This window comes from Sceloporus occidentalis, unplaced genomic scaffold (assembly GCF_023333645.1).
Source record: "Sceloporus occidentalis isolate IW3139 unplaced genomic scaffold, rSceOcc1.0.p SCAF_1, whole genome shotgun sequence".
NCBI classification, from domain to species: Eukaryota; Metazoa; Chordata; class Lepidosauria; order Squamata; family Phrynosomatidae; genus Sceloporus; species Sceloporus occidentalis.
Genome location: NW_028316981.1, coordinates 51,003,980 through 51,031,893, shown reverse-complemented (window position 1 = coordinate 51,031,893; position 27,914 = coordinate 51,003,980). Strand labels below are relative to the sequence as shown.

Here is a 27,914-nt window from a genome sequence, read left to right as displayed (position 1 = left end):
TGTTGGGTAACTCACAAGTAAGGTGGGAGGCCATAGTGTTTACCTGTTTAGTGTTCATCAGAAGGTTTTTGAGATCAGGGCCTAGGCCTTCCTGAAGTTGGGGAACTTCAGACCTTGGCCTTCTCTCCACTGGCCAGAGTATCCTGACCCCACAACTACTTTGACCTGCCCCGATTACCTAAGCCTCTGTTTCTGTACCACAGCATCTATTTGCACTGACATCCCACTAGACTGCCCAGTGTGTCTGCTGCCACCATGGGCTGCTTGCTTCTAATATCAGAACAAGGTACCCAATGATGAAGCCTCACCCTGGCTTTAGAACAAGTGACACACAGCTGCAGAGGACACACCGTGGCCCAACAGGATGTCCGTGAAGAGAGCTACTGTACTGCAGAAACATGGAAGATCTAGAAAAACGAGCAAATTATTTTAATTAATTTTGACCTTGTTATGCCTCAGTTCTGATGTAAGTTGTGCCAGGTGTCATTTGGACTGCCTACACCAGAACTGGGGTTTGAAGCCATGCATTGTCTGGACAGGATAATGCCAGAATTGGAGGGATGGTGTTTTTGGCCCATGCAGACAAGGCCATTATTGGGGAAATAGAATATTTGCATCCATTTCAGTCTAGTTTGAGACCAAGCCGTGTAAGTCATAACCAGCACTTTGAATTGTGCCCAGAAACGAACCGGTAGCCAGTGAAGCAGTTTCAATAAGGGAGTTATATGGTCCCTATAACTGGCCAGAGTCAGCATTCTGGCAGTGGCGTTTTGTACACGCTAATGCAAAATTCAGCAGTTAAGACTTCTGACCATACAGAACAATGGTCTTAAAGGATTAACATTGGCTGCCAATATGCTTCTGATCTAAATTGAGATGGTGATGACAATACTTCATGTCCTAAATGGCTTGGGACCTCAACACCTGAAGAGCACCTCTACCTGTATACACCTGCCTGAGACAAGTGTGTTGGAGGATCCATCCTCTGTATCACACCAGAAAGAAAGGTGGTGAGGTACATTGTGGGAGGACATGGAAGAGGGCCTTATCTGCTGCAGCACCCCACTAATAATAATAATAATAATAATAATAATAATAATATTTTATTTCTATCCTGCTTTTCCATGGTGATCAAAGCGGCGTACAGTATGCAATTAAAATACAGACATGTCAATAAAACGATTTAAAATATCATATTAAAAAAAACTTAATAAATAAATAAATAAAACCCTAAAAACTAATTACACAGCCAGCTGAGTTGAAAGTCCGAGAAAATAGCCAAGGTCATAACAAATGGGGGGAGGGTGTATAATATCACATCTCATGGGGGGAAAGCTTGGTGAAAAAAATAGGTCTTAGGGTTCTTTTGAAGAGATCCAGGGAAGTGGTGGAACGGAGCTTATCAGGAAGGTTATTCCACATTTTTGGGGCCGAGATGGAAAAGGCCCTTTGCGAGGTCGCCGCATAATGCGCAGTTGGGACCTTCAGCAATTTCTTCCCGACAGATCTGAGTGTGCAGGGCGGATTATATGGGGAGAGGCGGTCCTCCAAGTACCCTGGGCCCAAGCCATTTAGGGCTTTGTAGGTAATTACCAACACCTTGTATTGCGCCCGGAAGCTAATAGGCAGCCAATGAAGATCTTTCAAAATTGGTGTTATATGGTCAGCCCTGGAGCATCCAGCGACCAGCCTCGCTGCCATGTTCTGCACTAATTGAAGCTTCCAATTTTGGTACAAGGGTTGCCCCATGTAGAGTGCATTACAGAAATCCAATCGAGAGGTTACCAGAGCGTGTACTACAGTTTCAAGGTCCCTTCGGTCCAGGTAGGGTCGCAGCTGGCGTATCAGCCAAAGCTGGTAACAAGCGCTTCTGACCATCGCACCCACCTGAGATGTCAGTTGGAGCGATGAGTCCAGAAGCACTCCCAGACTGCGAACAAAGTCCTTCAGGGGAAGCGTGACCCCGTTCAGGACAGGTGGAGAAATTACAGTACCCAGGCCTGGGGAGCCTATCACTAGTACTTCCGTTTTCTCTGGATTCAAGCTGAGTCTGTTTTTCCTCATCCAGCCCATTACCAACTCCAAGCAGGCATTTAGAGAGAAGCCATCCCTATTCACTGCATCAGTCGGAGACACAGAGAAGCAGATCTGGGTGTCATCAGCATACTGATAACACTGCGCCCCGTGTCTCCGGATGATCTCGCCCAGCGGTTTCATATAAATGTTAAATAGCATGGGGGACAGAATAGCTCCTTGAGGGACACCAGATGTCAGTTCCCTCTTATCGGAGCAGACGTCCCCCAGCTGCACCATATGGAATCTACCTGAGAGGTAGGAACGGAACCACTGGAGCGCAGTGTTCCCGATACCTAACTCCCTCAGGCGTTCCAGAAGGATACCATGGTTGATGGTATCGAAAGCCGCTGAGATGTCCAAAAGCACTAACAGGGACATGCTTCCCCTGTCCATGCCCAGACGGAGATCATCGACCATGGCAGTCTCAACTCCATAGCCCGCCCGGAAGCCAGTTTGAAATGGGTCTAGAAAATCCGTTTCATCCAAGATCGCTTGAAGCTGGAAGGCAACTGCTCTCTCGATCACCTTTCCCAAAAAAGGCAGCAGCGACACAGGCCGATAGTTGTTATGTATCAGGGGGTCTAAGGAGGGCTTTTTTAGCAGAGGTTTAACAACTGCTACTTTCAGGCTAGATGGAAGCCGCCCCTCGCTAAGAGATGTATTTATTATGCGGTGCAACATAGATGCTACCTCAGTTCCCCCCTGAGCTGCCAGCCATGAGGGGCAGGGATCGAGAGAGCATGTTGTCTTCCTAACACTTCGAAGAATCTTGTCCACTTCCTCGGTACTCACAGACTCAAAACGATCCAGTTTAACAGAGTCCACGGAAGCTCTGGACACCTCTCTTATAGGTTCTGAAGACGTACTGGCCCTTATCCGAGAGATTTTATCCGCGAAGAAGTTGTTAAATTCGTCACAGCAGGCTTTAGATGGCTGTAAAATAGGGTTCAGGGCGGGGGCAGTTGAGTCAGCTCCCTCACTACCCTGAACAGCTCTGCCGGACACGACTCCGCGGACACAATACGTGCAGCATAAAACGAATGTTTAGCTGCACTTATTGCCACTCCGTAAGCATTCAAATGAGACTCAAGGAGTGCCTTGTCGGCTAAGTGCTGGTGTCTTCGCCAGTTGCGCTCTAGTCATTGCACAGCCCGCTTCCTTTCCCTGAGATCTTCCGTATACCAGGGTTGCTTGTTAGAAGCAGGCCGGAAAGGATGCTTGGGAGCGATACTGAGTATAGCCCTGGAGAGATCTTTATCCCAGATGTTAGTCAGGGCGTCAACAGAATCGCCATCAGTTCCAACCATATACCCCTCTAGAGCTTCTTGGAACCTTTTGGGTTCCATCAGTCTTTGAGGGTGGACCATCCTAATAGGTCCTCCACTCCTGGGAGGGATTTGGGTAGATGCCTTGAGTCTAGCCTCGACCAGGAAATGGTCCGTCCATGATGTTAGCTATTTCTGCCCACGGAGTGTCCATGTCCGTACTAAAGACATCGATAGTATTACCAGCACAATGCGTGGGCCCTGAGACCAATTGGGACAGGCCCATGGCAGTCTCCCCTTAGAGGCCCAATTGGCACCAGTGCTAATGCCATTCTTGTGCCAAATCAAAAGGCTTTTTGCTAGAGCCTTTCAGGCTCATTGAGGTAATCTAAATTTGCAAGTGTCATTGGTTTTACATTCTTTTAAATTGTTTAAACTGATTTTAAGCTTTGTTTTAACTTGTCAGATTTTTTAGTACTTGTGTGTGAGAGAAAGTGTATTTGCCTTCAAGTCACCAGGCAACTTAAGGTGACCTCATGAATGTGAAGTTGAAGGCTTTCATGGCTGGCATCCATAGTTTTTTGTGGGTTTTTCAGGCCATGTGGCCATGTTCTAGAAGAGTTTCTTCCTGACATTTTGGCAGCATCTCTTCTAGAACATGGCCACATAGCCTGAAAAACCCACAAAAAGACCTCATGAATGTCATAGGGCAGTGATGGCAAACCTATGGCACGAGTGCCAGAGGTGGCACTCAGAGCCCTCTCTGTGGGCACATGTTGCATTGGCCCAGCACAGAGTTTGCAAGAGTTTGCTACTAAAAAGCCAGAGGGATATGGCACTTTGCAATACATAAGTGGGTTTTGGGTTGCAGTTTGGGCACTCGGCCCATAAAAGGTTCACCATCACTGTCATAGGGTTTTCTTAGGCAAGAAATCCTCAGAACCTGAAATATGGCTTACAGCACCTGGGATTCATTGGCAATCCCCCATCCAAGTATTAACCAGGACTGACCCTGCTTAGCTTACAAGATTTGATGGGATCTGGTGCCTTTGGGGTATTTAGGACATTTGCTCTACTTTACTTATTCTTTATGGTTTCAAATTGGTGTAAGCTCTTCATAATTCTTTATTGCATGCTTAAATGCAAGATCCTAAAATACAGGGTAAGATACAAATATTTAAACAGGCCCACACTTCTTGCACATGGAGTTGAAGAGAATTTAAAAAGCATTTTTTAAGGTTTGGGGAGTAATAAATACCTTTAAAATCAAGTGGATGCCTGTCTCTGGAGTCTTGCCCAAGAATCTTGCAGAGTAGTGGATAATATAGGCACAAGCAATTTAAATCCTTCCATTAAAATGTGGAATTCCATCCTGGCCTGTGGCAAAATTACAGCCAAGGTCATGAAAATGCCTTTCCTATCTCCGGTATCACAATAGTCTTCCTGCTGACATAGCAGGTCCCTGAGTGGTACTGCCTCTATTTGTGTGTGTGTGGGGGGGGGGGGATAAATAACTTCTGCAAACATTCTATAACACAATATGCTTTTACCATTGGGCACACATCTCAATCTTGATCTTTTATGGACAGTGCCCACCAATGCTTGCCAATTCACCTTGCCAAGCGCTGAAACTGCTTGCCATACGTTAGCTTTGACAAGGACTTACACAATTGTTTCAACAGACAAAGAGAGGCCATGTCAAACTTCTAAAGTTCTTTGCCCTGTTAAAAATTCCTGCAGAAAAAAAGGACCAAAGATCACAGATAAAAGTGTTGTTTGCTGGAAAGAAAAATCTTCCCTGTTGAACATTAACCAGGAGAAGGGAGGCAGTGGGGAGAGAAGAGGAAATGTGCGCTTTCAGCTGCATCACTATTTTTCAGCTACATTGGTACCATTTTATGGAAAACAAAAAAGTCTTGTGGCATTTTTGGAGTTTAACAGGTTTTGTTTGGCCTAAGCTTTCATGGCATGTTGCCCACTCCGGCAAATTCATGGCTAATAAAACAGGCTCAAGTTCACAAAAGCTTCTGCTCAGTGAAACATGATAGTCTTAAAGGTGCCATGAAATTCTTTCTTGGTTTTATTGCAACTGATTAATATGGCTGCCTGCCCCTCTGGAAATCATTTCACCAGATTCCTCCACAGTGTGGAGCATTTCTCCAACTGTTTATCAGAGTGGTGGCAGAATTTGTTTTTACAGAGTTTTAAAATGCTACTTTTTGGACTGCAATTTCCAGAATCCCCTACTCATCATGGTCAGGGGGTTTATTTGCTGGGAAATTAGAACTATAGTTTCTCCTCCATGAAAAGTAACATGTCTACCTGCTTTTCTTTTATTAACTGCAGCAGCACTCTGTTGGTACCATGACCACCATTTTCATCTGAAACAGTGCCCTGGATTTAGTGTCATTGTGAGATGTGCAGGCTGCTACAAAGTAGACAATATTCAGATATTCAGTATTGAACTGCACTTCACAAAAAGTAGCCAGCTCCTTAAGACACTTTATCACAGTTATTTGTTGTTTGCCTTCAAGTCGTTCCTGACTTATGGTGACCCTAAGGTGAACCTATCATGGTTTTGTTTTTGTTTTTTGCAAGATTTGTTCAGAGGGTTTTACCATTGCCATCCTCTGAGGCTGAGAGAGTGTGACTTACCCAAGGTCACCTAGTGGGTTTCATGGCCAAGCCAGGATTCAAACCCTGGTCTCCCAGTGTCCTCAAGCCATCACACCATGGTGGCCCTCCATCACACTTAAAGTATGATGTGTTTTTCCTGGTCTTGTTGATATAATTCAGTCAAACTTTATATTATGTCCCTTAATTGCTTTGGCTACGTCTCCCTTCAATTATTAATGCTGTCCAATTTCTTCTTAGATTTTCATCTCCTGAGTAAAACACTGTATTTGTCTGACTCAAAATGTCCTATTCCTGCCTGCTTTAGTTAGTTCACCCTAATGTATTGTTTATGTTTCATTTCTTATTTTGCAACGTGTAGTCTCCCTTGATTTATGCTTATCGCATCCCATGTTCCTATAATAAGTGTTGTGTAGCTTCAGACTTTGCTTTCACCTCTGAGCATGTCAACAGTCCTTTTGGATTGGGTCCAGTTGCATCATTAGCCACAGTTCTACTCATACTTGTCCTCGGCTGTTCCCTAGAAATTCATTGAGTCCCTTCTGACCTGGTAGTCTCATCTTCTGGCAATCTCGTTTCATTTTAAAATGTCTCATCATAGGGTTTTCAAGGTAGAAGACTTCAGGATGGTTTCCCATTGCCTTCTTCTGTGTAGCACTAACAAATGTTAGCTATGGTGTCACTGCCATCGTCTCTGAGAGGTCTTACACCAGTGTCACCCTCCATTAACTGCTGCTGCCCAGTAGCTGTTTGGCACATTTAGTCTGGCTCCTCAGCAAAAGCCTGTCTGACATGCAAGACCCTATCAGCAGCACTGCTATTGGCAGCATAGCCTCTTGCTTCACAGGAATATGCAGTCCCGCCACTACAGAAAGGTAGAAATCCCCCTCCCCTCCTCTCAAGGCTTGAAGTAGGATACAGCATATTAAAATACAAAACACAACATAGAAAACTGTTTTATAGTTCAACAATTCATCTAACTGACTCAGTCTTGTCTACACTCTACTAGTTCTCTGTACTTTAAGAAATGAGTATTTCCCACTCTTACTCAGAAGTGTGAAGAAATGAACCTGGGAGTTTTTCCATCCAAGGTATGCACCCTACCACTGAGCTATGGCCCAATATGTTTGAGGCCAGCCTGCTTACAGAACTGTGATCAGCTTCCTCTTCTTAGATCTGCATCCAATGCAGGTGAGCCACAGCCCGCTTGCTAGAATGCTATCAGTGAGCACTATTACTAAAATGTAATACTGTGAGCCCATTCCCCCAAATTGTGTGAGCAATAGATAGCTGTTCGACAGTGGAACACACTTCCTAGGAATGTAGTGGAGTTGCCCTCCTTGGAGGTCTTCAAACGGAGGCTGGATGGCCATCTGTCGGGGATGCTTTGATCTGGATTTCCTGCATGGCAGGGGGTTGGACTGGATGGCCCTTGTGTTCTCTTCCAACTCTATGATTCTGTGATTCTATGGTTGTGTTTTTACACTTTCATCATGTTGCAACCCAAATAATGAACTGACTACTTTGTCTTCACTACCCTTGTTTCTGAGTGACTGGCCCTTTTTATTCTTCCTGCATGCTCAGCTAATGTCTCCTAAGCCTGGATTCCTTGGGTTGATTAGTTTTGATTCTAAAGTAGAGGTGGGTAATTGTGGTTCTCCAGAGGTTTTTAGCCTACAAGTCCCATCAACCCTAAACAGCACAGTCCAAGGTAAAGGATTATGAAAACTGCAGCCCAAAAACTGGAGAACCACAGAACCAACTGTCTACAGCACTGCTCTAACACAGTTGGTGATGCCCATAGAAGAATAGATCATAAAAGAGACAGAAGTGTCACTAAATGAACAGCCCATGATGTACCCTTGCTGCATAGACCAAGAGGGCATGTGTCACTCGTTCACATTATCAGATGCATTGGCTTTGTGGAGTCAAAACAGAATTGAGGATGTATTCTTCACTAAGGTTCTTCTTGAAGGAAGTAACAACTAATGTTAGCAATGTTCTTCTCAGTGTGAGAAAAATCTTCAAAAACAGTTACAGGTTTTGAAGCCTATTCACAATTCCAGACTAATTCTGGCCAAACTCTGCACAGTAAATGGCGTTTTCTGTGCAGGAACAGCATTTTCCATGGAGAAAATTATATTCCTTTGGAAATACTATTTTCTGAGCATGAATGCTATTCCTCATGTAGAAAATGTTATTTCCTGGGCAGAAAGTGTTGCACAAAACAATCATGTGTGATATTTGCTCAGAGTAAGTCCTGAACTGTGAAGATTCTTGGCAGTCCAAGATTCCTCTTGTCAAGGCTTATCAACACTCAACAATTTCCTAATTATTTTTGAATATTCTTTCCACCCCTAGTCAGAATGAACAGAATAAGCTAGCCAACTGGGAGAAAGAGGAGGACTCCAGGAGCAGCATCAGATCAAAGCAATATACTTCTAATTAAATTTCAGTGGCCAAGTTCAGCATGTGTTTAAGGCTCAAATTCTAAACACACTTACTTGGAAGTAAGACATATTAAATTCAGTAAGCGTTTTTTCCAAGTAAACATGCAAAGGTTTGTCTATAAATTTTATACTACTCAAATCAATGCAGTTTTCAAAAGCGCTATCATCTGGAGATCATTTCTTGGCACTGGGCAAACACAACTTTACTCTCAGCTAGCACAAATCCAAGTGCTAGAGACATACTATCATTCTGACTCCAACTTCTTGAAGAAAACAAAAGCCTTGTTCATTTTGTTTTTATTTAATTTTTAAAAAATTCTAAGTAATCGCAATACCATTTAAATACATAGATTTACAAATATGTCCAAAACAGGACTAAAATATTCTTTGAATATTGTGCTTTCATAGATACATAAGAAAATTAGCATAGAAAAATACTTTACAAGGAATACACTCTAATATATGGATAAAAATACACATTTAAGTAATGCATTTCATTTTCATATCATTCAAAATGCATAGGAAGGGATACAAGGACCATTTTTAAAGCCTTATTAAAAGTTTTCATTAAAAACCTATTTGAAGCCATGTTGAGCTTCTGCCATTTTGAGAATATTGCATATAAAACCCCCTTTTTCTGCTCAACTGTCAATGCTCTGCAGCTTCTTTTATGGCACGTTATCTAGGTTATGGCAGCAATGGTATGGAATATTGCATACTTTGAGAAGAGAGAATGGCTACAGCTAGAGACAGCCCAATGGGACTCCATGCACATCTTAAGGAAATCACTGATACTTTGATAAGGCCCAGGAAGGGAAACAGCAAAAGAAAAAGAAAGAAAGAAAGAAAGAAAGAAAGAAAAGATGCAATCATAGCTTGGCTTGAACTCAGACTTGGCAATCAGCCCTGAATCAACACTGATCTAATGGAGGAGGTTCCCAATTGTACCAAAACGTGGCATCTTAATAATGTATCAAATAAAATATTTAAAAAATACAACACAAGAGAAGAGCCAGTGTCCCAGATCAGGGACTTATTAAAGTTCCCAGGGAAGGGTCAATCAAATAATCATCACAATAAAGTGCTATTTCAGAAGCCCCAGCACAAGCAATTGGACTGGCCAGAGACATTTGCAAGTCCTGACATTTTTACCAGGTGAAAGAAGGAGATTACAGCCTAGGTTGCAATCCAACTCATTTGCTGTAGGCAGATGATTGCACAAATGTGTGTGTATCACACCCATGATCACTACAAGGGGCTTTGGTCAGGGAGGCAAATGTAGGGCTGAGGGGTCACAAAGACATTGTGCTCACAAGCCATGGACGAGAAGGTAACTACTGAAAACAGAGGGCTACTACTATGGCTGTTTACAAAAGGCTGCCAAACAGTATCATCATCAGTGATTAAGAAAATGTACACATTTGTACTTGCACTAAAACGGCCCACAGAGGGTGCACTTGGAGACACAACATCAATCTAGCTGAGGATGTCTCATGCTAAACAGTGACAAAGGGATACAAGGTTTCCCCCCTTCCCATGTTCCACAAAAAATTAGGGACAGGGCAAAGAGCTGGATGCAGCCCACACATGAGAAGCAACCAGGGAGAGAGTGAGCTTTCTGGTGCCCTATATCAGCGCACAGATTGACTGGTTTCTCAGGATAGCTCATGTCCTGTAAGTTGTGCTCTATAATAAGTGTTTTCTAAAACACAGTTGATGAAGACAAATTCAGTGTTGAATTCAAACAGTGGTGAAAGTGTTGCTGCTGTATTCCTCAAATGTGGCTCAAGGTGTGACAAAAAGAGAAAAGAGCTACATGTCTGAGTGCCATCTTCTGTGAGGATGTACTCAGTTTTTTGTAATAAAGAAAAATCGGTGAGTGAAATCTGCTCACATTGTTAAGGGAGTTTGGCATGGCACAGTGATCTGCAAGACACTGGGAGAACTGTGGATGGGGAGAGTCAAGGTTCTTGCAGTGGTTTAAGAAAAGGGTGTGGGATAGTGCAGGGGAGGTTTTCACAGAAACAAGGGACTCTTTTTAAAGATTTCACTGTACATGATTTAACAAAGCAAACAACAAAAATAGCACCATGTATCCAAGCCCTTCAGACTGGGGCAAAGAGGTGGCCTGTGGCCTATCACCCCATGTGCCAGAGAAGCTCATAGCATGAGCAAAGGATGTTCTCTCACAGGTGGGATGCCCTGGGTTCAACTTTCTTGCTGTCAGACCGCCAGTCCACCTTTTGTGTTAAACCCAAGGCAAAGCTGTTCCATCAGACTCAGCTTGGACCATCAAGGCCAAAATTGCCAGGCTTCAAGAGATTACTAACTAGAAACCCATTTCTTCATGGCAAGTTACGTCACATAGAGTACGCACAAATATCAGTGCAAAAGAAAACAGGGGAGGGAAAACACAACAGACACCCAATAATCCCGTTTGCCCCTCCCAGGCCCTCAAAGACAGCTGACACCAAATCCACCCATCATCAGAGTGTCTGTGTATTGGCCTTCACCTCCACACCCAGGGACTGCTGTCCTGGCAAATCTCTGTGGTCATCTAACCGGGCATTGGCCATGAAGGCCAGGGGATTCCGGCTGATCACCAGGTCCAGTTTGTCTCCTGCTTCAGATATCAAAGGAACAGCCAAGCAACAATCCAAGTCTCTTGTTCGGATGCGGTTTACCTAAAGGATGGGAGAAGATTCAAGATAGGTTCAAGAAAAAACAGAGAAACAGTGGTCCTGCTCAAGCATGAATTAAACCTCATTTGAATCCATGCTTATGCAGGGAAGTGCTTAGCTTTGATACCCCCATATTGCCACTTTCCTTACACTGAAAAGTAACCTGTCTGATGACAAGATCCTGTATAAATAGAGTGTCTCCCCATGAACACAGACACTGGAAAAATGACAGTTTTGCTTGCTTGGGAGACTCTCCATGTGATCACCGATTTCTCCTGAAACGTACTACTTTAAACAAGAAGAAAGTTATGTTGGAGGAGGAGAGGGTGCCTAGTGCTCTCCTTTTTTGTGTGTTGATGCAAACTGAGTAAGGTCTGGACAGGACTAAAGAGGAGAGGGCAAGTGCGAAACTGGAAAAACAATTCTTTCATTGCTTTATTGGCTTGTAAAGTAATCTTATGTCAAGGTCAAACATTTAACAGATTGCACTACAAGACTTCTTCTACACCATATAAAACCCAATCAAACTGAATTGCACTGTGCTATTGTGGAATGATATAGAATGCATTCCTAGAACCATTACGTTCCTGCCCCACTTGTGCAATTGCAAGAAACATCATACTGAATGATATCCTTTTTCTGGGACACTTCTGATGGGAATCTAACATTAAGTCAGTAAGAGTGAACTTTTGAAATCTCAGCTGGCAAATGAGATCTAACTGAAGTTTGCAGAAAGCACAGATGAAATGATTAGGGCTACAGCATCTAGACACCACAAGGGGTTATTTTATATTCTAAATGCCTAAGTGGGAGAGGCAGGTTTTTGTCTTTGCTTTTGGAAAGACAATGGACAGATCCCAGAAGACCAGATGCCCCAGGGATCAAGCCAGATACCTTGCATATCTAAGAGCTTACCTGTTAGATTGCTTCAAACTTTACTTATCCAGAAGAGTCACCCTTATTCCAAGATACTAGTTTTTTTGACACCAGGATCTGGACTAGGACTTTCTAAGTCCAAGTAATCCATTATTTTCCCTGTTATTTAAAAAGACCCTTCCAATCACCCTTGACTCATACACATACTCCTCTAAATAGCAAAACTGACAGGCACTGAATCAGGCCACTGGGTCATCTAGTTCTCGGGGGTCTGCACTGACTGGCAACGACCCTCAGGAGTCTTTCTCACCTCTAGCCAGACACTCATATTTGGATGTATTTGACTGCAACTCCGAACATCGTCAATGTTCAGTAAGGGTAATGGGAGCAGAAGTCCAACACATCAGGACGGCCCTAGATTGGAGAAGGCTCCCTTAGATCACCAGAGTAGTTGACAGTCCACAGAAAACACTTTTGTGCGCGTGCTGGAGGCAACATTCCCAGCATTCAGCAGAAACAGGGCTGCCAGCCAAACTAATTCTTTTGTTTTCTCTCTTTCCCTCCCTCCCTATCATTTTTTTTTAAAAAAAATCTTTTTGCTGCTCTTTCTCTGGAGACCAAAGTCCCATATGAAAAGTAATGTAATGTAACAATGTATATGCTTGAGAACAATGGTAACTTATTGATGTCACAAGTAATATTAACTGTATATACTCATGTACAAGTCGACCTCATGTATAAGTTATAAGTTCAGGGAAGCTTTTAGAGCCAAAATCATGGGTTTTGATATGACCCGTGGACCTCTGGTATAACCTGTGGGTCTGTGGACCTCTCCTGACCACCTAACACCACTTACCTAGTGCTAGTGGAGGTTTTAACATCAGATTGGCTTGGAAAGGGAATGGGTGTTTGTTTGATGGGGAGAGGAGGAGGAGGTGGAGGAGGAGGAGGAGGAAAGGCAACATCAGATTGAGAAGGGAATCACCTTATTCCCCTCCCCCCCTCCACTCCTGCCTGGCAGCTCTTTCAAAAATCACTGGCAAGGCACATGGAGTGGTGCTTCTTCCATGACCTTTCTAAGTATTACTGCATTGACCTGTATATAAACTCTCATAGGATTTTAGGGACAATTTTTGGGCATAAATTTCTTGATTTAGAGTCGAGTATATACAGTAGGTACTTGTGCAAGTTACTTTTAAGGAACATTCAGAGGCACTTTAGAGGCATTTCAGTTTTTCCTGTTTTAAAAAACAAAACAGTGGCTTCCCAAGCTCTGCCCTAGTCTGACATATCAGGTGAGCTGCAGGTTGGTATTCGTCCATCTCCTCTGTTCTTACATCTGATCCACTTGTCTCTCTCATTGCAGACAGGCTAGATTCCCTCCCCCCCCCCCCCCACACACACACAGTTGGTTACAAAAATGTATAAGTGGAAGATTCTCCACAGAATGAACAAGTTTACTACAATCCCTTGCATTCTCTTTTTACTAGAATCTGTTGTTTTTATTACCTGAAGGACTCTGTCATAGGGCTTGAGTCCACAATGATCAGCTGGTCCATCTGGACGGATCATATTCACGTAGACGCCCTTTTCCAGCAAGCCATCTGAGACACTAAATCCAAAGTCTTCAGTCTCTGGATCCTTGTAAAGGGTCATCTATAGGAAAAGATATGTCTAAGGAATGGTACGGAAAGACTTCGTGGGGCAGGCTGCATGCACAGAATAAGGATCTACCAAGGATCTCATAGTAAATTTTCAATAACTTGAGCAAATGAAGTTTGAAGGATGCCCACTGTGTTCCACTGTCATACTTGTCAAACTAATTCCTGAAGAGACAGGGATTCAAATCTTTGTTCAACTATGATATTGAAGGAGCACACTAGCTCTCAGCCTGCCCTCATTTCAAGCCTACTGCTAATACAAAACAGGGGACAAGGACACAACACAAGCCATTTTGAGCTACAAGGAAGAAAAGGCAGGATTCAAAAGCAACAAGCAAATGAAAAACAGTTTAGGAAGTATTGCAGTAGGAATTTATTTTTCATTGTTTGTATCAGTCATATATACAGTATATTTCCCACAATTAGCAAGTGATCAAGCAACCTTTGGTCCTGTGCAAGGAGAAAAGGGAGATGCAAATCAAATCAAATCAAATCAAAAGGTTAGCAACTAAAAGGTTCTACTCATCATCACTGTGAATAATATTATGAATACATGAAAGACTATTTATAGTACTCAGATGAGATGATGGGTACAGCATGATCTGTGTTTTGTAAGTCTTTTTGAAGCTATGTGACAACTTGATCAGGCTCATGAGGCCCAAGGGCTAACTTTTCCTCTGGAAGACAAACTCAACTGCTGCTGAATTTGCTTCTGTGATAACAAAAATGACCCTCCTTTTTAAAATCTGAAGACAAGACACCTAAAATTGTGTGCACCTTAGCTAATAGCATTCTGGACACTTCCTGGAAGTACTGTTTTCATCAGAAGCAAGGCACACAGGGTGCACATGCCTTATTTACAAGGCTAATAGCACTGTGGGATGACTTTCCAGAGTCACCAGGGAAACAAGGCACACACAAGACCAGTGGTTACTAACCTTTTCTATGCCTCACAGCCTTAGACAATGTTTGATTAATGTACACACCCCCTACAAAAATAATACCACATTTGAAGATGGAGAAGTCCAATTTCTAATTTTTGAACCACAAATAGAACCACATACAATACGGTGGGTGAGCAAATTGAACTTTAAAAAAAGCTTTTAATACAGTGCAAAAAATGTAAATCTAAATTGAGCAATTGGATTCTTTTATTCAGAAAAAACGAGTGATGATTCATCACTGAACGACACAAGCTACTCTTTTTTGCACCCCCTGAAATCCCATCTCACACCCGCTGGGGTATGTGGACAGCCCAGGCTGGGAACACCTGCACAACATGTATATGTGTGATGGGAAAAAAGAAGTAAAAAAAAGGAAGGCCTTGGGGTGGGTCAAGGGGGTGGCTACAAAAGCGAATGGAGGCTGGAAGTGACCCACATGCGGCCAATTTCTGAACTGAACAGCTCAAGCTTGAGTACTGAATTGAAGAATCATTAAGCGCCAAAGCTGTTCCAGCAGGGCCATTTCACAGAAAATGTGTACAACCCCTGAGAGCTTGCTAAATACCGTATGCATTTACCTACCTAGCTCCAGCTGATTATTATGACTATTTCAAAAGAGCACCATTTATTAGCCAGAGAAAACTGAAAAGACCTCTGGCTCTGTGACCAGCTTTTTCTCATTAGCATGCAATGGGATAATCTTGGGCCTTTCAGCTTCCTTTCTCTCAATGGTTTGCAAAAAGGAGGTTTCTAGTGTCAAAACCTGGCATCTTTAGATGTGCCAAAACAAAGCCTTGGGGAGGCTCTGAACAGCTTCAGTTTAACCATATGTTGATCAGAACCATCTTTTCATCCCTCCTGTGTTACTGGCTGTCTAGTAGGTCTCTCAGTTTGAACCCAGTCCATGTGCTAAATCCAGTCCTCATCTACAAACAAACAGAAATAAAAAAAGTCTCCAGTGACACATGGGTGTGTGTGTTATCCATTAGCTAGAATATGCCATGGAAGCCTAAAGAGGCAAAAAACAAAGAGTCAAGCAGCCAGAAATTTAAGATATTGCTATATGCAATTTATTACAAAAATAGGCAGAATTGACAGTACTGAGATTGAACCTCAAAACCTCCAAACCCAGTATAGATGGAACACCGTGACAAAACAATAGGGATAAGGTGAAACTATTCTGTTGAGCAAGGAAAAACTCTTTTAGAAATAGAGATGAATAACTTTTCAGAGCAAGCAGACAGACTTTAATTTTTTTTAAAAAAAATCTTGGTTTGGGTAGGTCCCCCCCTGTCTCCCTAACACACACACACAATGGCATGTAGAAGATGGAACAAACTTGTTCCCCACTGCTAAGACATGAAACATTGGGGTCAAATTACAAAGAAAGAGATTCCACCTAAACATTAGGAAGCACATTTTTTTACTGTTTGATAGTGGCATAGACTCCCTCAGAGAGTGGTGGACTCTCCTTCTTTGGAGGTTTTTAAGAAAAAGATGGAGTGCTATATAGTCTGTCCTCGCCTTACGCGGGGGATCCGTTCCGGATCCCACCGCGTAAGGCAAATTCTGCCTATGTTTGAGCCCCATTGGAAACAATGGGGCTCATGCGCGGCGGTGCGGGAGCGCGTGGGGCGCAACAGGCACGCGCGCCCATTCAATTGAATGGGACGTGCCACCCCTTCTGCCCCGCAGCTTGAGCGCGTATGCTCAAGGCCGCGTATGGCGTGCCCGCATATGGCGCGGGCGCGCTGTAGTTGTATATTCCTACATGGAGGGGGGGGGTGAATGGCCCTTGTATGCCATTCCAACTCTATGATTATATGAAGATGATACTATTATTGTGTGATTTTAGCACTGTGGGTTTATATTTGAAAAAAGCTGCAGCCATCAAGATCAAAAAGTCAATTGTACCTTCCTCATACAGCTTTTCAGGGGTTTCTGCATGGTGCTTTTCTTCATTAAATAAACCAGTCAATAAGCTGATAGCAACAGAAACCAAACAAGGAGAGAGATGTTTATATATTCTGGGTTCCTATGTGTACTGAATAGTGGGTGTGAGCCAGCCTTTCTGTCAAATATGAGCTCCTTTTTACAATAACTCAGGATAACAAAGTTAAATTATGCTTGTAACATAATTTCATTCTTTTGGAATGTAAATGGAACTGTTTTACGTACTCTTATGAAGCTAAGTGCATACTTTATAAAAGAACTTGGCAAAGTTACTCTTTTGTACTCCAGCTCCCAGAATTCTCCAGCCAGCATGCCCCAAAAGTAACTTTCTCAAGCTCTGCAATAAAACCCATTTTGCCCCATATGCCTAAGCATCCACCAAATATATCTATGAAAGCTCATGCTGCCACTTCCATTTTAAATAACTCTCAGAGGTGCTACAACATCTGTCTACATGCCTAATCACCAGTTTAGCTTAGTTCCTGAACAAATTGGAGTGCTAAAAGTGAGAGTGCAGGTGATCTCAGACTACTGACTATGTTGGCTAGGGCTGATGGGAACTGCATTCAAAGCACATCATGAGGGCCACACATTGCCCTATCCTCTGCCAGGGAAATACCTAAAAGTGGTAGTGAGGCACCTCCCTTTGGTATCTATCACCCCCAGCGCCCAGAAGTAGAAATGTTCGGAAGGGATTTCTCCTTTTCCTCCCTGCTTTCATTTCTTGGCTGCTGAGAGGGGGAAATTGTACTGGAAAGCAACAGTAAGGAGGAGGAGGAAGGCCAGGTGTTTGGCTGTGAGCCTTGGGAGGTGCTGAACCTCTCTGACCCCTGCTGCTGACCAATATCACAAGTTGAAAGGCAGCAAGTTTGTGAACTAATTCATCTAACTCTGGGAAGCAAAATCAATATCATTATGCAAAAGGTCATTTGGTCAGACACAGTGTACACACAGCACTAAGCCACATATTTTTGTTGCAAACCAGTGATACTGTAGCTGTAGACCAGCTTGGCCGAAATTCAGGAGGAATTAAACAGCTTTCCCAAGAAATATCCCCAGAAATTTCTCAGGGGAAAATGTGGAAGACAGGTGCATAGAGGGGAAAAATACTATGGATTACCTGTGGTGGAACTTCATCCTTTGTGGGGAGCATGACTTTACTTGGCTACTTAAATATCAAAGCACAAAATATTGCAAGGCAGAGTTTTGATGGGTATATGTCTCATCTTTCCTTGCTTCTTATGGATACATGGCAAGAATCAGGGGGATGCTCTATCTGGCAGAGCACATTTGTATCCTTTAATCATGTATGAGTGTGAAAACATTCAGTGTTGCAGTAGCATGAGGCTGCCCTTTGAAAAGACTTTTTGCTTGAAACCTGGTGACTCAACACTCACCTTGAGGTTTCCATATTACAAAACCTTGTCTGACTATTAGGCTATCTGGCTAAGTAATGTTGGTAAATGATGGCTCTTGAAGGATTCAGACAGGAGTCTTTCCTCATCCCAAATGGAAGTGCTAGGGACTGAAACTTGTGTGTGGAAAGTATGTGCTCTATCAATGAGCTATAGTCCTTTTGTTGTTGTTGTGTGCCTTCAAGTAATTTTAGACTTATGGCGACCCTGTCACAGGGTTTTTGAGGCAAGATTTATTCTCATAGGTTTTGCCTTCCTCTAAGGCTCAGAGTGTGATTTGCCCATGATCACCCAGTGGGTTTCCGTGGTCGAATGGGGATTTGAACCTGGTCTCTAGAATCCTAATCCAACACTCAAACCACTATGCCATGCTGGCTCTCTTAGTTCTTTTTCCTTGTTGTCACAACTCAAAAAGGATGTTGATAAGCTGAAGCGTGTCTAGAAGAGGATAAAATAGTGAAGGTCTGGAAACCATGCCTTATGAGGGGAGACTTAGGGAGCTGGGTATATTTAGCTGGAGAAGAGACTGTTAAGAGGTGATATGATAGCCCTGTTTAAGTATACGAAGAGGTGTCATGTTCCCTTAGGATGAAAGTTAAGGGATATGCTTAGCATATATTTAGAAGAAGTGCTCCCTCAAATGGTGAAAGATGTCTGTTTGTCATAGCCTGGGCATTGTTTTCTAATTGGCCATTGGATTGTAAACATTGTCTTATTTTACAAATCTGATTGTTCAGGTTCAATGAGAAAAGTGTTAATTACAGGGATTGGACATCTGCTTTGACCCCCAGATTCTCATGTATAGGCTTCTGGAGCGCTCAGGGAACATGGGGATAAGACACAGCTGGGAATTGTGTATTCCTCCAAGTATTGTTGAACTACAAATTCCAATTAGCCCTAGGCAGCATACCCAATGGTGAAGAAGACTGGGAGTTACATTCCATCAGGATCTAGAGATCTGCAAGATACCCACCCTTCTAAATAAAGAAAACATGAAAATAGACTGAGGAAGGAGGAGGAGTAGGGAAGGTGATTTGCATGTGTGGTGTAATTATGTGGGAAAACACAATAAAATAAAATTGGCTTTTCAATCAGGCCAAATCTTTTCAGCTCCTGCTAGAAATAAACTGTAAATCTTTGGCAGGCCTTGCTTCCATATGCACTGCTAATGAAGTAGAATAATTCTTTTTTCCTTTAATTTGTGGATGTTGTCCAATAACCTTTTCTTTTCAATATATTGTCAAGGGTTTATTTTTTTAGAGAACATAAAGTTGAGAATAAATCCCCTAAAGAGCACAAGATAGCACTACCATATGCAGTATGCATTCTGGGAAAATGGGGAGGTAAAAGAAAAGCAAATCTGGGCCCTGGATATTAGGGGTGTTTTCTTACATCTGTTCTCAGTAATAGTGACTGAAAGGTCATGGGAATGCTAGTTGTACAAACCCATCCACCCTACCCAACATAAAAATCAAGGAAGTGATTTTAGGGTAGCATAATAAATGAGCAAGTTTAACATTAATCTTACCTTTAAGACTCTAGAAGTGGGAGGTTGTTTAGTTTTTCAGTAATCCCTCTTAACCTGACTCCAGAATGAACCCTCTGTCATTTAAATAGTGAGTGTTTGATTTTTAACTAAAAGTCTGAAATGCTTCCAGCCACCTAAAGCCTTTTAGGAGAGGCAGAAGTAGCATTCTTCTGTACGGGAGGTTAATGGACTGCATGCCATTGCTACTAGGTGAGATTAGATATTCCTGATAACTGCATAGAATTTGTATGCTGCATCTCAGGGTTTCACAAGTCTTTCAGAAGTTCTGGTAAATAATAAAAAGAAGGCACACTCATGGGTCCTTTGTTTTCATCCTTCCCCCTTGCCCACCCCCAATAAGATAAAATTTGGGTTGTCCTTTGAAGACCCTGAGGAGGTCACCATGCTATCTGTGAAATTCTCCTTCTGTGTGTTCATTGCTCATTAAAAAAAATGATTTGTGGGTATGCACTCACTTATTCGCAGACATACGTATGCCCAGTCCTGAGTCATATTCAGAATTTGGGAATATTACTTTTATGGACTATGACTATGAGTTGACATGAAGGAATGTCATGTAGATGATAGAGTGAATTTGTTTTCTGCTGCTCCAGAGACTGCAGCACAAACCAGTGGAATCAAATTACAAGAAGAGATTATACCTAAACATTAGGAAGAACTTCTTTATTGTAAGAGCTGTTCAATAGCAGAATAGACTGACTCAGAAAGTGGTAAACTCAGAGTCTTTAAGCAGAGGTTGGATGGTCATCTCAGAATCCTCCCACCCAGTTTTCCCAGCTCTGCATAGAACTGCCAGGCTCCTTTTTCATGCAAGCCTCTGTGACTGAGCTATGGCTTATGCCAGTCATGCTAGATGTATGTAAGTGCACTACAAGGTTGTTGTGGGAAGACATTAATCCCCTAAATATGGAGGCTTCTGTAGTCATGTGCTTAAACATTTCTCCCAGACAATTTAGAGCGTAACTGCTGGCATATGTATCTTCTGAAACTGTTTCCCTCCAATTCTTACAAAACCCCTTCAAATCGTGTGAGAGTCATCCTACCAAAAATTTTACTTCAGGGCTTGGCAACTTGTGGCCCCCCAGATATTCTCAGATTGCAACTCCTAACAGCCTAGCTGGCATCACCCAAGATGTGGGATGATGGGGGCTGAAAGAGACCCATTCATTTAAAAAGTATTCCAAGCATATACAAACCTTGTGCAGTTCAAGAGGGGTGGGGGACATGATTTCCTGGATCTCTTCCTTCATTATCTTAATATCCATGTTCCTGTCATTCTTCTTGGTGGGAGTGCCATTGCTGTTCCCTTGACCATCACTTGAGCTTTTGGAATTCCCTTTCCTTGGTGGGCTCAGTCCTGATTGGTTAACAGAGTTTATGAGCAGCTTGCCCCCATCAAGGCCCAGATTGTGTACACTCCCAGTCATGATGGATGCCTACACAGAAAAGACAGACAATAATAGCAACAACAACAAATAGAAGAGTAAGGCCCAACACAACAACAACAACAACAAGCAACAAGCATTTTGAAGCTGGTATTTGTACTTGACATGATAAAGTGTCACCAACAGCAAAGCCATGGAAAGGGCACCAGAACTGGGGAGGAGGCAGATTCTTCTTTACAAGATTTCATGGGCTGGGTGACATGAGGGCACATGGCCACATGTGCCAATTTACTATCCCTCGCTGAAGTACCAAATGAAGACCTATCTTCCTGAATGGTATCAGGGTATGCATCCATCTACTAGCTTCTGGGCACAGTACAAGGTGTTGGTTATCACCTATAAAGCCCTACATGGCCTGGGTCCAGTCTACTCCTCCCATACAATCCTTCCTGTACACTCTGATCCTCTGGGAAAAACCTCTTACAATCTAGAAAGACTATACTGGTGGTGACCTCCTGGAGGTCCTTCTCTGTCACCGCTCCAAAAACTTGGAATGACCTGCCAGAAGAGATTTGCCAATTATCCTCACCAGAGGCTTTCAAAAAGGCGACAAAAACCTTTCTCTTCCAGCAAGCCTTCCCCAGTTGATAATGTCCAGAACTAACTGAATCCCCCTCCTTTTATTATTTTTCTTATTTGTGGTTTGTTTATTAATTTTGTCGTATTGTTATGTATTTTTTAACCATGTGTTATTGTTTAATTTTATACTTGGGAGGGAGGGTTGGGCCGGGGTCTTGTGGGGCTTGTTGTTTTTATTGTTGTATATTGTATAAACTTTGCTGTTACCCGCCTCGATCCTCAAAATGGAAGAGGCGGGATATAAATAAATATTTTATTTATTATTATTATTATTATCTACCATTATGGCATCCCCAGCTACAGCACCAAATGAAGATTTTCCACCTGGAACTTCATCTGGGGGACTTGGCTTTGGTGCTCCCTTCTGTTTCCTACATGGTGAAAAGGAAGGAAGAACAAAGCACTACCACCCAGTACTTGCAAATGGTGGCGGAGATCACAGGCAACTTTGCTTCTCTTCCCTCTTTTCCTTGTCAAGAAAGGGAAAGAGGTGGGCAGCCTGGAAGAGGTAATGCTCAGTGTCTCCAGCTGGTGAGATGGAGTCCATGGATGCCCTTCTCACTAGCCTCTTGGGACAGGAGTTGTGGGAGGGGGCAGGGTTTGTCCAGAAATGCCTGCTGGCCAGATGATGACACTGCAAGCTGGTCTAGGCCCATGAGCCAGGGATTTGTTTCTCCACCCTTACATCTCTCTTTCTCCCATCCAATTCCAATGCTGTATTGTGATAGAATGAGATGGTAGCCCCTGTCCACACTCTTGTAAATTACTTGAATCACCTCTCTTTTTCAAAAACAAAAAAAGAGCAGAAACAGAAAAACACAAGCTGGCAAAACAAATAGATTCAGAAAGATAACAGTGTTCATTTGCTCATTTTTGCTATGGGACTCTGTTTGCTATGAGATGCTGTTGAATTGCGTTTTCTCCTCAGCCTCAGATCTTTTGGCCACACACCATAGTTTGCATGAAACTGGTCCACATTGTCACAGTATTGTTGCAAGGAAGATGAACTCACTATGCAAAGGGGAACTCTCTTTGGGTCAGATTCTGATGTGACTTTGACTACTGAAAGCAGCTAGAATGCAAATTAATTTTCTGCAAGGCAGCAGATGAAACTCCCAATTTCTGCCTGAAGTGATGTCTGTAGAGAGTTCTCAGCAGGAGCAGCAGCAGTTATTTCAAAAATGAAGAACTTTACAAGGAATGGCAGCATAACTTTTTAATTTAGATTTTGGGGGGAACATGTACAATCTGCCTGTGTACTTCTTTTTGTATTCTTCTGTTATCCAGTAAGTTTGTACATCCGTGAAAAAGAATGCACACTATAGATCTCTAGTGATGTTCGAAAGGAAAGGCACATTATTAAGACAGCCCTATCCTAAGGACTAATTGTGGCTATTGATGTAAGGGGAAATGTAAAATGTCATGTAGATACAACCTTTGGCCTCTCTTCAATCACAACCACAGAAGCAAAGCTGAAAAAGTGTCAGAGGCAGCATAACTATATATCAGTTCCTTGGGAACACAAGCACTCATGGCTTGCTTGTGGGCTTCCCAAAGGCAACTGGTGTGGGAAAGGTTTGTTCTGAGCCATCATATATTTTTTCTTACATTCAAATGGGAAAACTTACTAGAAGTGGTAGCAACAGAACAGCTCAGCCACCTCTCTTTTCACAAAATTAATTTACCTCAATTTCCCTCAAAAGTTCAGACTGGCCGCATGTTTCCAAGTCCTCCAAAGCTTCTCCAAAAACACGCCAAAAATTATCCTCATGTGCGGTCTCAAGGCCATTTTGGCGGTTGGGATATCTGTTGTAACGTAGGAACCAAAGATTGTCAGCACTCTTCTGGAGCAGGACGGAAGCCGTAAGGCTACAGCAAGTGGCTCACCAGTAAAAGCAGAGACTTGGCAGAGTCTTCATATACAAAAGCAAACAATATGAACTTTTCAGGCAAGAAAGAGAGTCCATATACAAAACCTCCATGCACTTTCACTAACGGGGCAAAAGTCCTTCAAAAGGAAGAATTAAACTGGTGCAGTAATGTCAAGTTCAAAAGGGTAAATAAAAAGTGCCTGTAGGAAGATTGTACGTTTAGGAAGACGTTTTGGTGAAATAGAGAAGTAAAAGAAAAAAAAGGATGCATTATGGGTAAACCAGGAGCCTCAGAGACTGTTAGTACAAAGGCGGATGGGACAGAGTTCAGATCTGAGACACAGAACACCTGAGAAAAGAGAGAAAAACACAGAGGGTAACAGACATGGTGAGAGAATGATAAATACATTAGGTCTCCATGGGAGTCTATAATGTAAAAAAAGATGTATATAAAAATGATTTTTCCCTAGACTAGGCAAGCAATTATACAATCTAGACAATTACATACAGAGGACTGAACAGGACCTATATGCAGTCTGTATAGCATTTAGCGTTTACATTTCTGTACCGCTTCATAGTGAACTAAAGCACTCTCTAAGCGGTTTACAACATGTAAGCTAATTGCCCCCAACAATTTGGGTACTCATTTTACCCGAGCTATGAAAGGATGGAAGGCTGAGTGGACCTTGGAACCCTTTGAGAGTGAACTCACAACATTGTGGCTGCAGTACTGGCATTTAACCACTGCGCCATCAGGGCTCCTTATGTATATCCCATCTCTTATTTTCATGGGTTGCCCTTTCAATATGTCTGGTTTTGATTTAGTTGTCGGTCCCTTCTCCTTATATGAGATGGGGAAAACATCTCTCCTGAAGGAGTGAAAAGTACTAGACTTGGTAATATCCACCCCTTTGTTGCTAAGTAGCAGGCAAATCTTTTCCTTCTTTCCTTAGATACTGTTTCATATTTCCTACATTCGGTCATACCAGTGGGACCAATATACAGAATCCAGGAGAGGGATATGCAGTCAGAATCAGACTTGATTACTCAATGTCTTGAGTTTAAATGGTTGGCTTCATATATGGAGAGCACATGGACTTAGTTACCACCCGAGTGGCATTCTCTAGTGCATTATAGAAGTGAATAGCTATCATTTTTTTATGTGGGGAGAAAGTGAAGCTCTGCTAGAAGGACACTGCAGTGGGGAAGATAAAATCTGTCCTTCATCCTGAATTTAGGGTACCTGGCCCTTGTTGACAGGAAGGCTATACAGTGGTGGAATGTGCTCCGTTGCATGCACACAACTTATCTTTCTGATTTGGCCTTTTATAAATCTTATGTTTTGCTAGCACTTTGCATATCAGCAAAACCTGCTTCACATTTCCATGGGGGGGGGGGCTACTCCCTTGGATGTTTTGGTATCACTTCTTAGATCTCTTCAGGGTAAACAGCAATTAAAGATGAACTCTAGTCATATGAAATGGTTTTGGAAACTCATGCCAAGGAAAATGATTTTTGTTTTAATGGGTCAACACTACAAAAAATTGTGACACAAACAGAGGGAATGTTGAGTCAAAGGTTGGGTTTTTAATTCTATTTTATGCAATTATTCTTCCATCATTACCTCCTTTTCTTCCTTTGCACCATGATTGCTTTTTGTTATCAGGCCTGTAGACCAATAGGGCCATTGCTGGCATATCAGAATTCTAACTGTCTAGCTGACAAGCTGTAGCACATCAGATGGCCAATACGTAAAGCGAAGACACTATGGTGAAACAAACTTGCAAGTCCTGTGGCTGGGCTGCTTTAGTCAGGTTGCTGAGTCATAGAAGACAGAACTATGACAAGCATAGGGGACATTTCCAGATAAAGAATCCCTGAGGTATCAGGGGAAAACTGATTCCAAATATCTGACACAGTGGCATTCTTAGTGTTGGTGTTACCCGGTGCAGATGCCAGGGAGGCAATGGCAGCCTGCCCTGCCCTGCCCCTCCGCCACCTGCAGAGACCAGCCACAAGCAAACCAAAGCATTGGGGAAGAGAAGGGGAAGGCAAGCATGTGCTCACCCCCGTCCCCTTCTCTGTTGTCCGAGAGAGACAAGGCAGCAGGGAAGGGATGGGTGCCAGCAGCAGCACCACCTCATGCCCCCACAGGGGAGGAGTGCTCAAGTGGGTGTCACTCCTCCTCTCAGGTATCACTTGGTGCTGTCTGGACCCCTAGCAACCCCATAGTGATGTCACTGATCTGACAACTTGTTGCCTGTTCCAACCCCTACTAGACCTAACTAGAAAATACAGAATGCCAGCCCAAATGGCATGGTCTAAAGCTTAATGAATATGGGATTCCTTTTCAGTTCAACAAAAGTATAGACAAACTTGAATGCTTTCAGGAGAAATTCCTTTGGGTTTGCTCAAGGAGATATCTAGACCCAAAAATCTTTTTGCAAATTTGGAAGTTGAAGCTGAATTAAATTTGGCTTAAAAGAAGAATATATCTGTTCTGTGTTGCAAAATAAAACCTATTTTTCAAGTACAGTGGGCCCTCCTTATCCACTGACTTGCCATCTGCAGATTTGAATATCCGCGGATGGCAAGCCCTTATTTTATCCAATGGCAGCACGAACAGAGCCATGTCGTCATTGAGGACAGAAGTCTTTCCCCTCCCCCTCTCCTCCCTCCTTACCTGCTTTCTTCCTTCCGCTCTACCCCAGCTTGGCTTGGGGGCAGATTCTGGCTCCCAGTTAGCCAGGGTGGGGCCGGGGCTGGTTTTGAGTCTCGGAGCCACTGTCCCCAGACCCAGCACCCACGACGGAGCCTCTGGGCCACGAGACCCAAGCTCCAGCCCTGGCCCCAGCTCCGTCAGGGACTTAATCATCCAAGGATTTTGTATCCACCGGGGGAGGGTCCAAAATGGACCCCCTGCAGATATTGAGGGCCCACTGTATCATTCAAATACACAAGCCAGGGGCTGGATAGCATCACCTGCAAAGAACATCATGCTTCACCTTTGGAAGACAAATCCTCTGGCTGGATAGAACATTCATTTGTTGTTTTGTGCCTTCAAGTCACCTCTTAGAAGAATCCTAGAATGACGCTATCACAGGGTTTTCTTGCCAAGATTTGTTCAGAGGAAGTTTGCCTTTCCCTTCCACTGATGCTGAGAGAGTATAACTTGCCCAAGGTCAGCTTGTGGGTCTCCATGGCCAAACAGGAATTCAAACTAAGGGTCCAGGGTCCTAGTCCAACACCCACAATAATTAACCCCATTTGCTGTTTTATAATCCAGTTCTAACATCTTGCCAGTGTAAAAGGAGGGGCAGAATAGAAGGCAAAATGTTGCCTCTGCATTCAGTGCACATGTTAGGAGAGGGATGAGAATCAAGTGGTCTTCCAGATGTTGTTGAACTGCAGCTTCCTGCAGTGCTAGACTCCACAAGTGAAGTTCAAAATCTGTAGGGTCACATAATTCCCACCTCCTTTATTGGGAGGGGAATGTCAGAGAGTTTCATAGATGTGTCACTCTGTTGAAGTACTGTAGATAGCAATAAACACAAAATCATGAAAACCCATGTTTCTTTACTGAAAAACAAATAGATTTTGCTTGATTTCAAGAGAACTTAGACATTATGTGGCATATTCCCTCTCACTAAATTACTGCTTCCATAAAACTCCCTAGACATTAGTTCCTAAAACATTTGCTTTGAAATGCCCATATGTGATGCTTTTGCAAAGACAGTCACCCTTTGATGATTACAAGTTGCCTTACAAGTTGCATACTTTACAGTTGCGTTTCTTCCCCTTGATGTAAATTTTGCACAGTAGTGTACGCACCATGGAATTTCATTAAAGCTTCATGTAAGCATTTTGCGTCAACAAGGAAATGAACCAATTGCATATTGATGCTGGTAGTTATAAAATACAGTGGCTATTGAATAGCTAGTAATGAAAAGAAGAAGCATTTCTCATTGCCTGTCAAAAATTGCCATCATAAATGAGACATGCGTGCATGCCCCTTTCTCTTGCTATCATTAAGAATGGATGTTCAGTTCCATCCCTTCTTCTCATTTTTCTTTCAAGCTCGACATACCTGCTGGGCTTCTCCCAGTCATCCTCACTGAAACTGCCATCCATAAAGGGGTAACTCTTCCTGGGATCCCCAGGAGGGGTGCTGCTCTTCTGTCTGCTGGATCTCCACTCATGCGGATGAAGAGCAATACCAACAGCCTGAGGTAAGTATGTACCTACTGAGATTGGAGGGAGAGGAAGATAGATAGGAAGGAGATGATTGCTTTTGGTTTTAGAAAGCCATATATCTATATCTAGAAGGAGAAATATAATCTGATGGTCAGTCTGAAGGTTACGTCATGTGATTGGGAAACACAGGCCCAGAAATAATCCAGTTTGACACCACTTTAACTACCCTGGCTCAATGCTAGGGAATTCTGGGAACCATAGTTTTGTCTTCTCTGTCAGAGACTTTTGGTGTGACAACAAACTACAATTCCCAGGATTCCC

At 42.9% G+C, this 27,914-nt stretch overlaps 1 protein-coding gene across 5 annotated transcripts in view; it reads right to left on the bottom strand.

The window, feature by feature from the left end:
- Positions 1–8,795: 8,795 nt before the first annotated feature.
- Positions 8,796–27,914, bottom strand: part of GRIP2 (glutamate receptor interacting protein 2) — a 577,942-nt gene continuing 558,823 nt past the window's right edge. For 3 of the 5 annotated variants that reach the window (XM_089520933.1, XM_089520923.1, XM_089520943.1), the window contains exons 20-24: positions 27,487–27,643; positions 23,214–23,334; positions 20,701–20,940; positions 13,492–13,638; positions 8,796–11,109 (exon numbers count right to left, since the gene is read on the bottom strand). In XM_089520933.1, coding sequence (XP_089377059.1) covers positions 10,912–11,109; positions 13,492–13,638; positions 20,701–20,940; positions 23,214–23,334; positions 27,487–27,643 — 863 coding nt within the window. In that variant the 3' untranslated portion in view covers positions 8,796–10,911. Of the gene's footprint in view, positions 11,110–13,491; positions 13,639–19,663; positions 19,770–20,700; positions 20,941–23,213; positions 23,442–27,486; positions 27,644–27,914 lie in introns of those variants that run through there. The other 2 variants (XM_089520954.1, XM_089520964.1) reach the window with 2 other exon arrangements.